The sequence below is a fragment of the Leucoraja erinacea genome, chromosome 21, assembly GCF_028641065.1.
Source record: "Leucoraja erinacea ecotype New England chromosome 21, Leri_hhj_1, whole genome shotgun sequence".
NCBI lineage: Eukaryota > Metazoa > Chordata > Chondrichthyes > Rajiformes > Rajidae > Leucoraja > Leucoraja erinaceus.
The window spans coordinates 34,559,106-34,571,866 of NC_073397.1; the positions used below are offsets into that span (position 1 = coordinate 34,559,106).

Here is a 12,761-nt window from a genome sequence, read left to right on the forward strand (position 1 = left end):
AGGAAAGTTGAAATTAATGTCCCAGACTGGGATCAGTAGAAACAAGGGCCCAAATCTCAAATTGTTCAAATCGGCGTGATATTAAGAAATATAATACATAAACCTCCATATTTTTGACATCCCAATGACATAATCATAATGTGTTTGACCGTGTTGAAGGTGCGTTATGTTGATTGAATACTTATTCTAAGATACAACTAAATTCAATGTTCCCTAACTAAATGGCCATGCTAGAAGTGAATCCCAATGACTATTGCATAAATGCTCTCAGACGTTGACACGTTGTTCCTTTGTTAATTTAGAAAATGAATCATCTGTTAAAACACAGAAATTATGAGACAGAAGGGTAACCATTTGGACCAATAAGCCTCAAGGTGGGTAAACACTAACTATTCCATTCTCACTTCCCAGCACTTAATCTTTCTGACGAAGTGTCTCGACCTGAAACATCACCCATTCCGTCTCTCCAGAGATGCTGCCTGTCCCGCTGAGTTATTCTAGCTGTTTGTCTATCTTCCGTTTAAACCAGCATCTGAAGTTCCTTCTTACATATTTAATCTTTTACATTCATTTAAAACAAATTTTCCTCTAGAATGAGGTGACATTGCATTATTTTAGTCGAGAGAGAGAGAGTCAAGTGTTTTTTATTGTCACATGCCTCGAAACAGGACAATGAAATTCTTACTTTCCGCAGCACAACAGATATGTAAACAGTGTACTCTCAAATTAGGGATAGTGACAATAATTCTACCAATTATGAAAACTTTGTCTTACTCCTTGCTGTGGTGAAGTAATGACTCCCAGTGGAAACATTCCTGATTTGTATATTCTCCCAAAGCCCTTCATAAATCTTTTAAATGTTCATTCCAATCCCTCAACTTTGAAAAATCAAATAGGTGCAGATGCTAGAAGTATGGAATTAAAACAGGAAAGTGAAATAAATAGAATCAATGGTCATACGTGGGGGTCAGTTTATGATGATTCAACAGTCCTGTCTATTCCATTGCTCAGGCAGCAATCTATCTTCACAGGATGCGAGATAATCAAATAAACGTATACTGCACCACTCTTAGCTGTTCCATACAATCTATTAACCACACTCGTTTGTGAAGCTAGATTTAGTTTTCCTTTCATAAATTATTTGAAAATAATTTTTAAAGATCTAATGCATAAAATCTGTTAATTACAAAATGTGATACAAATTTAATCTAATCAACAATTATTCATCACCATGCACATTCTAAATTTTAGACAGTAAATATCAGATTAAGATGCATAAGGACCAAATCGGAGAATTGGCTGAATAATTTGTACAAAGCTTCAAAAATGCACACCAAGTTAGTCACAAATGTTACAAGCAACACCAACAAGACCATGACAAATTTCACTGAAACATTTACTTAAATAATTATATTATGTGGCATGGATATCATTAGAGCGTTCTTTCACATCTCTCCCATGAGGCTAAATTACATGTCTATATTACAAACCTAACTTAGAATTACTGCAGATGGTCAGCCCACTCTGGTCCAGAATTCCAACAAACCACACAAAAGCCAATTGTTCTGAGCCAAATGGTACTGCAAATAATTCAAAATATGCATTTAAGTTTAATTTAAAAGAGAGGTGGAGAGGGTGTACCTCAGAACCTAGATGGAGGAAAGGATTTGTTCTTGATCTTTTCTTGCCAAATCCACATTTACTGTAGCAAAACCCTTCCATCTGAACAGCCACTGAACATCTAGCGTTAGGAGTTATTAATATGGTTGTGTCGGGATTTAGTCCAACAGAGATGTAAGGAACCACAAAATCTACCCAACGCTGTTTTTTTGGTGATGGAAAACATGGGTGTAAACCAAGGGGCCCCAGCAAACAGTTGCAGTGTATGGCACAACGTAAACAATGGATGAAGTAAGATGCCATGTGCTGAGCATCTGAAGTACAATACCAGCTGCATGCACAAAGGATGTGGTGAGTAGTCTGTCACAATCACAGTTTGCACCTTGCAAACACATGAGAGTCAGTTGAAAGACACTCTGCATAATACTCTTTTCTGATAATGGTATCACTAGGAATGAATCAGTTTAATTGTTGGTCAATTGTGTTCACAATTTTTGGTCAATTGTGCTAAGACATCACAGAAATTATGAGGCAGAAAAATAAACATTTGCTAATCCAATTTGCCTTGAGATTAGGGTAACATTCATTATTTCGCTCTCACGCCTCAGGTTGATGGACATTGATGGTGGAGAATGACCGATGGCGATGCCACTAAATTCAATGCAGTTAGCTTCTTTCCTTATCGGAGATGGCTGTTGTCTACCACTCGGGTGGCACAAACGCAGCTTGCATGCGCAAATAAAGTTTTATTTCTGAGCAATCCAGTACATGCTTAATGTTGACAGAACTTTTACAACTGTCTTTCCAAGGTTTGTTAGTTCTTTTAAAGTAGCACAACCTCTGATTGACCAAGAATCAACAACTATTCTTGAAATTCTTGTGTCACTTTACGTAAACCTTTAGAGCAGGGGTCTCCAAACTATGGACCGCGGGCCACATACGGCCCGCCACGAGATTTTATCCGGCCCACAGCAAGCTCAGCGCAGGACGGATCGTGCGTCAATTAGGCGTCGATTCGAGTCGGGGAGCACGGCGGTCCGGAGCTGCTCTTACTGTTGTTACCAGGTAGGTCCCTCGAATTGTCAGTGCCGTGACATCACAGGGCCACGTTATAACGTGCATTCGTTCCTCTCTCTCTTTTTTATTAAATTTATAAAACCGACATCTCTTTATTTTTTCCTATGGCCCGCAAAAATGTGCCAAATATATAATGTGGCCCTCATGCTGAAAAGTTTAGAGGCCCCTGCTTTAGAGAATCAATGGGTACAATATCACCTGAAAGATTTTCTAATGAGCTACGATGCTAAGAACTGTATCCTTTACATTTTCCCCTTTACTCAACCTATTGTACTTGAGTTTAACTTGATTGTATTTGTCTATAGTATCATCAAATCTGAAGGGATAGCATGCAAAACGAAGCTTTTCACCTCAGAACGCATGAACAATAATACATCTAAACCCAATCAATAGATCATTTGTTTTGACAAGCAAAGAATGTTGAATACAATTCTAATACTGGGGCCATGTGTTGCAAAATATTTTTCCTAAGATCAACAACAATTATTCAATGCGATATAAAGGGATTAACCTACTCCACCATTTTAAGAAAATATTCTGAAAATAGATTACCGAGTATTTATTTTTAAACGGACCATGGTTATTCACAAACCATAAGGAAACAGGAAACAAACTCAAACAATACAATCACCATTTAATAGCAGTCATTTTGCTGCCTTTCTTTTTAAACAGAATTAGAATACTGGCTTGAGAAAGGTAATTCAGAGAATTAATTGAGATTTTTAAATTATTCAAATATGAAAAATTGTTATTTAAATATAGCCGAGCAGAATACCTTTTAAAGAATTCCATCTCAAAGAAAATTGGTACTTGATATTCCAGGCATGGTACAAATAAATTTATACTGTTTAAAGTGACAAAAGCCTTCTTGTGCTCAATTTTCTTTATTTCAAACAAAATTGCATTACAAACTTGCTTTGTACCTACGTGTACATAGACAATTATCTACGGCCAACTTGTCCCTTCTCACCCCTGGTCAACTTGACCCTTCCCACCCAAACCACCCCCTCCCCTGGTACTTTCCTCTGCAACCGCAGGAGATGCAATACCTGCCCCTTTACCTCCCTCCATCGACTCCATCCAAGGACCCAAACAGTCTTTCCAGGAGAGGCAGAGGTTCACTTGCACCACCACCAACCTCATCTACTGAACCCATTGTTCCAGGTGTCAACTTCTCTACATCGGCGAGTCCAAGCGCAGGCTCGGCGATCGTTTCACTGAACACCTCCGCTCAGTCCTTCTTAACCTACTTGAATTCTCAGTAGCTTAGCACTTCAACTCCCCCTCCCATTCCCAATCTGATCTTTCAGTCCTGGGCCTCCTCCATTGTCAGTGCAAATTGGAGGAACAGCACCTCATATTTTGCTTGGGTAGTTTACATCCCAGCGGTATGAACATCGACTTCTCTAACTTCAGATAGCCCTTGCTTTCTCTCTCCACCCACTTCCCTTTCCCATTTCTCCCACTAGTCTTACTGTCTCCACCTACATTCTATCTTTGTCCCGCCCCTCCCCTGACATCAGTCTGAGGGGTCTCGCCCTGAAACGTCGCCCATTCCTTCTCTCCAGAGATGCTGCCTCGCCCGCTGAGTTAATGCATTTTGCGTCTACCTTCTTTCTTACACATAGACAATTAGATTGTTAATTTTAAATGTAATAAATTGATTTTGGTTTTCCAAACTGCATTGGCTTTCCAAAAACATACTTGGAGCTAGGTCAGAGAGTAGTCATTATCTCATTGAATGGCAGAAAGATGCAAGAGGCAATTGGTACACCCTGAATCTATAGTGCCTGTTCTTAAACCAGATCACATTTAGATTCATTTTCTTGTGTGCAAATGGCTTCATTCAGTTTTACCAGTTCTTTTAATATTACTGTTGAAACTCAAAGTGCTATTACATCAGGATAAGCACACAACCCAGAAAATGAAGCCCAATGCCAAAGTACAGGTACACAACCTTTTATCCGAAAGCCTTGGGACCAGACACTTCTCAGATTTCTGAATTTTTCGGATTTCAGAATGGAAGATTTTTAGCGTAGATTAGGTAGGTAGCACGGGCAGCTTGAAAAGTCTGGAGCGGCTGCCTCCTCCCCGGAGACCGGGGAATCATTGCTTAAATGTTAGTCAGTTCCTTTGGAGCGCCGCGCAGCCAGGGGTAGAGTTGCCGGGGTCGGAGCTACAACCGGCGCCGCCCGCGGCCGAACGCCCGCAGCCCCAACTCCGCGATGTTGGGAGTCGGCGGCCACAGCGCTCCGGAGCTTACTGCACGGCGACCCGGTAAAGCATTTCCCGCTCCCCGCCTCTCCGACCAGGTAGGGGGACTAAGAATTAAAGTTACCCGCTTCACCCCCCCCCCCTTCACATAAAAGCCCTCCAAACTAACTGACTTTAACATTTAAGCAATGATTTACAGATGTTTAAGAGTCTCCCCGGTCTCCGGGGAGGAGGCAGCCGCTACAGTAGTACAGACCTGGGTTGACCGTGGGTCGTTTCGGGTCAAGTTTGGCGCCAAACGCGAGCTTTGGTGTGCAGGCGACATCCTGAAAAAAATGTCCGGTTTTCGGAGCTTTTCGGTTTCCGGAACTCCGGATAAAAGGTTGTGCACCTGTAGTATCTAAACTATCTATACACAGTTATGCTATAGGACAATAACCAGAAATATTTCAGAAATGTTTTAATATATAGCAAACTGTAACCATTGGCCAGAATTTCATGCAAAATTATTGTTGATGGGCAGTTATTTTCAGCTTTTGAAAATATTCAAATGGTTTTGCAATTATAGGCTGTACAACTAAAATAATATTTTTGTGAATATTAAGAAAATTCATTACACAGTTAACTGCAATGCAATTTTCAGTTAACTCTGAAAACATTTGGGATAAATTAACAAACTAAATTAAGATTAACAGGTACTGTATCCATTAATGGGCGACATGAGGTAAGCAAAATATTTGAAACATCAACTCAATTGGAGCACATGCCATAGTTCTTTGGAGATAACAATTCATCAATGTCTTTAAACGGTTCATCATTATAGATACAAAAAAGAAGGACCTCGAGCCGAAACGTTAGCATTCATGTTCTCCAAGGAGGCTGCCTGACCTGCTGAGTTATTCTAGCACTTTGGGTCCTTTTGTGTATTAACTAGAAGCTGTAGTTTTTTCACTTAAGACATTTACTACAGATGATAGACCCTTGAATGGTACAGTAACCCATCCAATGAGCAACCCGGTCATATGTCCCAGGATGGTGTCTGTTTGATATTACGTTGATGTGTTGGTAAACATGTACACTACCCTAGGGAAGTGGAGCTCTGGATTCCAATCACTATCACAAAACATCTATCAGAAATAAATGTATACGAACCCTGGACAGGCCAGGAATAAGATAGACACAAAGTGCTGGAGTAACTCAGCGGGCCAGACAGCATCTCTGGAGAAAAAAGGATGGGTGATGTTTCGGGTCAGGACGCTTCTTCAGACCTAACTAGGAATGTCAGCCATCTTTTTTCTCCAGAGATGTTGCCTAAACTGCTGAATTGCTCCAGCACTCTGTGTCTATTTTTGGTATGAACCAGCATCTGCAGTTTTATTTCTACAGACCAGGAATAAGGCAGACTGAAGTTGTCCTGCAGTAGTCTTCAATCCAGCATCAGACAACAATGCAGACAGGAAGAAATAAAGAGAGCAGTTCAAGGCCATTGTGTGAACTAGACAGATGGCTAACTTATTGGAGAAACCCAATAGGTTGGTTGCTCATACGATTTCTGGTTAAGTGATCTCTAAATAGTGAATTGAATAAAAGGCACAACTGAGAAACAGGCCCTTCAGTCCACTAGTTCTACCTTATCCCACTTTCACATCCTCGCCAACACACTAGTGACAATTTACAGAGGCCAGTTAACCTACAAATCTGCACACCTTTGGGATGCGGGAGGAAATGGGAGCACCCAGAGGAAACCCACGCAATCTCAGGGAGAATGTGCAGACTTCACGCCGAGGTCAGTTGCGAACCCTGGTTACTGGCACTGTGAGACCAGCTATGTCACTGTGCCACCCTTATGAAATGTAATAGTCAGTGAATGTAATAGTCAGTTGTTTTTTACATCCTATGTGTGTCATCATGGTGGAACAAACCTACTCTCACTCAATAAGTCACTTCAGTAGAATAAAAGCATCCATTGCAAATACTAGAGTGATCAGCAATACATTAGTTGTGATCTAAAAAAGAGATATCAAACCCTCTGAACCATTCAATTATCAGGGTTCATAAAATGGCTAAAAGGTCATCAAGGGAGTGCAGATGCACTCAAACTGCTCAGTTACTGAATGTGACGAAACTTGAAATACATACAAAAGCTCTGCCAACAGTAATTAACCAGAGTTCCTCGGTTATTTTATTAGTCAGCTATCGCCCTTTAAGAGCATCTTCAGTTTTTGCAGAAAACACTCCCACTATGGAATCCAGAGAACTGATCCCACAAAACATAAGCCCAATCATGAAAGCTTCCTTAAAATTAGCATGAAAATATATGCCAACATGAAAATTCTAAATATAAATCAAAATATTAAAGCACAAAATAAAAGATCACGACATATAGATTTAATCATATGTAATTAGATTTCTGCCATTGATTAATGGTTTAACAATCCAATAAGGGAGATTTTTTTGTATGGAAGATTAAGAACGATGCACTGTATAACAAATAGGTACTTGGTTTCAAGAGGTATTTGTACAACTAATTGCTTAAAATAGTAAATATAATTGGCACAGGGGTTTTCGTCATCATGTGGGAAGTAACTGCATTCATAATGTCAAATATATTTATATACCAGTTGATATGTTCACTTTGTATCCTAACACAACATTCAATTAAGTACACAAGCCTTACACAATATATCCTACATCTTCCATATACATGTATTTTCAGATCTTCCTGAAGCCCCATAATACAAAAAGCTTTGCTCCTCAAAATTAATTACAAAGTGCAAAAATCATAGCTTTTTTTAATTACTCTATCTGATCATCCAAATAAAGTCTTCTCCATTTATTATAGCTTGATTTGGCAGGTTAGACAGTTCCCAGATCTCTAAATACAAAATGTATAATAAACTCTCACTTGATTAGATTGGCTGCTTAGGTACGGCTCAAAATCATTGTCGTGCACTGCATCCTTTTGATGCAGAGAACCATTTTGCACTGTAAAACAAGACATCCCGATGAATGGTGAGATCATTGACATAAATCCTCAAAAATTCCAGTTATAAAACAAGCCACAATCGCCAGAAATCAATAGCAAAACAAAGCCACAATTATTTGTCTGTTGAACACCACACAGTTTAAGCATTTTGCTAAAACTTCAACATTGTAAAGATTAAATAGGGAGAGAGAAATTTTCATTTTATTGTCGAAAAATGAAAACAAAAGCAAAAGGAGATGATCTCTCCTTTGCACAAACTGGGTGGGACTTTGGCCTTAATATATAACTTTATCCAGTATTTCAGGAAATTAAAAGCAGGACAAACCTGCAATTATCCATCAGCAAACATGACACGGCCTTGGCATTTAGAAGGGCATTTTGTTAAAACTTCAACATTACAACAATTCAATGGGGGAAAATAAAATCTGATTTCACTGTAGACTGAATTTACAACTGGGTGGATCAAGTGCTGAGCAGAAGCATATGATCTCCCTCAATAAAAACAGGGGAAAGATTTGGCCTCAACTCATAACTTTACCAAACATTCCAGAATGTTAATTTCAAAACTAATACATAATAATCAGTCTGTGAACACCACCAGCATTTTGTGTGGAAGGGCATTTTGTTCAGAATAGAGAACATTTCCTTTATATGGTAGTGTTGAAAGTAAATTCACTCTAGAATTGGATACAACACAGCAAGTGCAGAGCAGTAAATTATCTTTCCTTTGTGTGAGGAAGGGTCCCGACCCAAAACAGCATCTACCCATTTTCTCCAGAGATGCTACCTGACCCACTGAGTTACTCCTGCATTTTTGGGGCGATCAGAAGTATTTTTGGGTCTCTCCTTTGTACAAACTGGGGGGGCTTGATTAACTCATAACATCACCCATTCCAGAAATTAATAGCAAAACAATCCATCTATGAACACTGAACAGCCTCAGCATTTTGTTTAGAGAAGAAAAAAATGATTGTATTGCACTGATGAAAGTAAATTAATTCCAAACTGGAATAAACAAGGCAAGCCCTACGCAGAATTACATGATCTCTCCTTAGCAGGGACACACATATACATGGCCTTAACTCACAACTTGACCCAACATTTCTGAAAACAAATAGCAAAAACAAATCCACAATTATCCAGCTTATACATTAAATGGTCTCAGCATTTTGTTTAGAGGGGGAAATTGTGATTTTATTGTAGTGGTGAAATTCAATTCACTGGATGACAAGGCCCGTGCAAAGCAGAAGTACATGATCTCTCCTTTGTGCAGACTGAGGGGTTGGGGGAGACTTGGCCTTAACTCAAAAGTTTAGCCAACATTTCCTCCAGTTTCTCTCCCCAGCACCATTACCGGGATGGGGAGGATAGGGGGGCAGACCTGCCCTCCAACACCACTATAGGGAGATAAACACATGGGCAATATCACACTTTATTGCAGAGCCTGTGTAGTAGCCAAGTCTTACCTTTATTCTCTTGTCCTTTTGCTCTCTGTTGAAAGAGGAGAAATGGAATGGGGGGGGGGGAGGAAACAGAGGGAAGAGGAAAGAGAAGGGGGGAGGGGAGAAGGGGGGAGGGGAGGGGGAAGGAGTGGAGAGGAGGAGAAAAGGGGGGGGGAGGGAATGGGAGAGGGGAGGGGAGGAGGGGAGGAGGGGAGGGGGAGGATGGGGAGGGGGATGGGATGGGGAGAGGTTGGGGGAGGAGGGTAGAGGGTGGGGGGAGGAGGGGGAATAGGGGGGAGAATGGGGGAGGATGGGAGGGGGGAGAATGGGGGGGGGGAGAGGAGAGGAGGGAGGGAGGAGGAGGGAGGGAGAGGGGAGGTGGTAGAGAGGAGGAGGGAGGGGGAGAGTGGAGGAGGGAGGGAGAGAGTGGAGGGGGGGGGGGGGGGGAGGGGAGGGAGGGGGGTTGAGGGGGGGGGGGGGGGGGGAGGGGGGGAGGGGGAGGGGAGGAGGGAGGGGAGGGGAGGGGGGGGGAGGGAGGGGGGGGGGGGGAGAGGAGGGGGGAGGGGGGGGGAGGGAGGGGAGGGGGGGGGGGGGGGGAGGAGGGGGGGGGGGGGGGGGGGGGGAGGAAGGGGGGGGGGGAAGGGGGGGGGGGGGGGGGAGGGGGGGAGGGGGGGGGGGGGGGGGGGGGGGAGGGGGGGGGGGGGAGGGGGGGGGAGGGGGGGGGGGGGGGGGGGGAAGGGGGGGGGGGGGGGGGGGGGGGGGAGGGGGGGGGGGGGGGGAGGGAGGGGGGGGGGAAGGGAGGGGGGGGGAGGGAGGGGGGGAAGGAGGAGGAGGGGGAGGGAGGAGGGGGAGGAGGAGGAGGGGGGAGGGGAGGGGGGGAGGAGGGGAGGAGGAGAGGAGGGGGAGGGGGAAGAGGAGGGGGGGGGGGGGGAGAGGAGGAGGGGGGGGAGGGGAGGAGGAGGGGGGAGGGGAGGGGGGGGAGGGAGGGGGAGGGGGGGGGGGGAGGAGAGGGAGGGGGGGAAAGGAGAGAGGGGAGGGGGAAGGAGGGGGGGGGGGAGGGGAGGGGGGGGGGGAGGGGGGGGAGGAGGAGGGGGGGGGGGGGAGGGAGGAGGGGGGAGGGGGGGGGGGAGGAGGAAGGGAGAAGGAGGAGAGGAGGGAGGAGGGGAAGGGGGGGAGGAGGAGATGGAGAGGGGGAGGAGGGGGGGGAAGGGGGGGGGGAGGAGGAGGGGGGGAGGAGGGAGGAGGGGGGAGGAGGAGGAGGAGGGGAGGGAGGGAGGGGAGGAGGAGGGAGGGGGGGAGGGGGGGGTGGGAGGAGAAGGGTGAAGAGGGAGGGGAGGAAGGGGGGGGGAAGAGGGGAAGGGGGGGGAAGGGGGGAAGAGGGGAGGGGGGGGGAGGAGGGGGGCAAGAGGGGGGGGGGGGGGGGGAGGGGGGGGAGGGGGGGGGGGGGGGGGGGGGAGGGGGGGGGGGGAGGGGGGGGGGGGGGGGGGGGGGGGGGGGAGGGAGGGGGGGGGGGGGGGGGGGGGGGGGGGAGGGGGGGGGGGGGGGGGGGGGGGGGGGGGGGGGGGAGGGGGGGGGGGGGGGAAGGGGGGGGGGGGGGAGGGGGGGGGGGGGGGGGGGGGGGGGGGGGGGGGGGAGGGGGGGGGAGGGGGGGAGGGGGGGAGGGGAGAGGGGGGGGGAGGGGGGGGGGAAGGGGGGGAGGGGAGGGAGGGAGGGAGAGGGGGAGAGGGAGAGGAGAGGAGGGAGAGAGGGGGGGGGAAGGGGGGGGGGGGGAGGGGAGGGGGGGGGGGAAGGGGAGGGGAGGGGGAGGAGGGAGGGGGGGAGGAGGGGGGGGGAGGGGGGGAGGGGGAGGGGGAGGGGGGAGGGGAGGGGAGGGGAAGGGGAGGAGGAGGAGGGGGGGGAGGAGGGGGGAGGGAAGGGGGGGAGCAGGAGGAGGGGGGAGGAGAGGGGAGGGTGGGGAAGGGGGGGAAGGGAGAGGGGAGGGGGGGAAGGAGGGGGGAGGGGGGAGGGGGGGGAAGGGGGGAAGGAGGAGGGGGAGGGGGGGGGAAGGGGGAAGGGAGAGGGGGGGGAAGGAGGGGGGGGGAGGAGGGGGGGAAGAGGGGGGGGGGAGGGGGGGGGAGGGGGGGGGGAGGGGGAGGAGGGGGTGCGGGAGGGGGAGGTGGGGGGGCAGAGGGGGGGGGGGGGGGGGGAGGAGGGGGAGGGGAGGGGGGGAAGGGGGGGAGGGGGCAAGAGGGGGGGGGGGGGGGGGGAGGGGGGCAGGGGGGGGGGAAGAGGGGGGGGGGAAGGGGGGAGAGGGGGGGGGGGAAGAGGGGGTGGGGGGGGGGGGGAGGAGGGGTGGGGGGTGGGGGGAGGGGGGGGGGGGGGAGGAGGGGAAGAGGGGGGGGAGGAGAGGGGGAGGGGAAGGAGAGGGGGGGGGGAGGGGAAGGAGAGGGGGGGGGAAGGAGGAGAGGGGGTAGGGGGAGGGGGAGGAGGGGGGGGGGGAGAGGGGAGGGAGAGGGAGGGGGGGGGGGAGGGAGAGGGGGGGAAGGGGGGGAAGGGGGGGAAGGGGGGGGGGGGGAGGAGTGGGGGGGGGGAGGAGAGAGGGAGGGGGGGGGGAGGAGATTGAGGAGGGGGGGAGAGGAGGGAAAGAAAGGAAGAATGAATGGGGGGGGAAAGAGGGACGGAAGGAGGGGGGGGGGGGGCAGCGCCGAGGTGGGGAGGGAAATAAAGAGAAAGGGCGTTAGTGTTGGTGGAGGAGGAGGGAACGGGCGGCGGGCGGCCGCTCCCGGGGGAAGGAGGAGGCGGCGAGTGGACGGACGGACGGACGGAGATAGCGGGAGTGAGGAGGCGGCTGTGCCGGGCGGGACGAGGAGGAGGAGGCGGCGAGTGGACAACAAAGGCCGGGCCCGGGCCGGCGCGCGCGGCCTACCTGAGGGTCAACGCTTGTGGCCGACATCGCCTCACGAAGCGTCTCTCTCTCTCTCTCTCTCACTCCGGGCCGGGCCGGGCCAGACCAGTGACGGTGGGCGGGCCGAGCCGAGCCGCGCTCTCCCCTCGCTGTCTCCCCCCGCTGTGCGCCGCCTCCTCCCGCTGTCTCCGTCTCTCCCTCTCTCGGCCGCCGCTTCCTCCGACGCCTCAGCCGACGGCGACCATACTCGGGTTCCGATGACGTAGCGCGCAGATCCGCGCAGCCACGGCGGGGGGGTTAGGGGGGGGGCCGCCATTACTGATGACGTAGTACGCAGGACCTTGCACTGGCCTTCTGACACTTACCCTAATCCCACTTTCAGTGTGAAGGGCTATGGAGTGTGCAGGACCAAAGATCCTACAGCAGAGGATCTTTGTGCAGGACTATGCTGTGCAATGACATGACTATGCAATAGTCACTGCAGGGCTATGGAGTGTGCAGGGCTAGTTTATGTGCACAAACACATACGAGATGGATG

At 49.3% G+C, this 12,761-nt stretch overlaps 1 protein-coding gene across 1 annotated transcript in view; it reads right to left on the minus strand.

Moving 5' to 3' along the window:
- Positions 1 to 12,471, minus strand: part of LOC129707516 (YTH domain-containing family protein 1-like) — a 31,291-nt gene extending 18,820 nt beyond the window's left edge. Inside the window, 3 exon segments of the mRNA XM_055652621.1 lie at positions 7,817 to 7,896; positions 9,364 to 9,388; positions 12,245 to 12,471. Coding sequence (XP_055508596.1) covers positions 7,817 to 7,896; positions 9,364 to 9,388; positions 12,245 to 12,271 — 132 coding nt within the window. The 5' untranslated portion in view covers positions 12,272 to 12,471.
- Between the last annotated feature and the right edge of the window lie 290 nt (positions 12,472 to 12,761).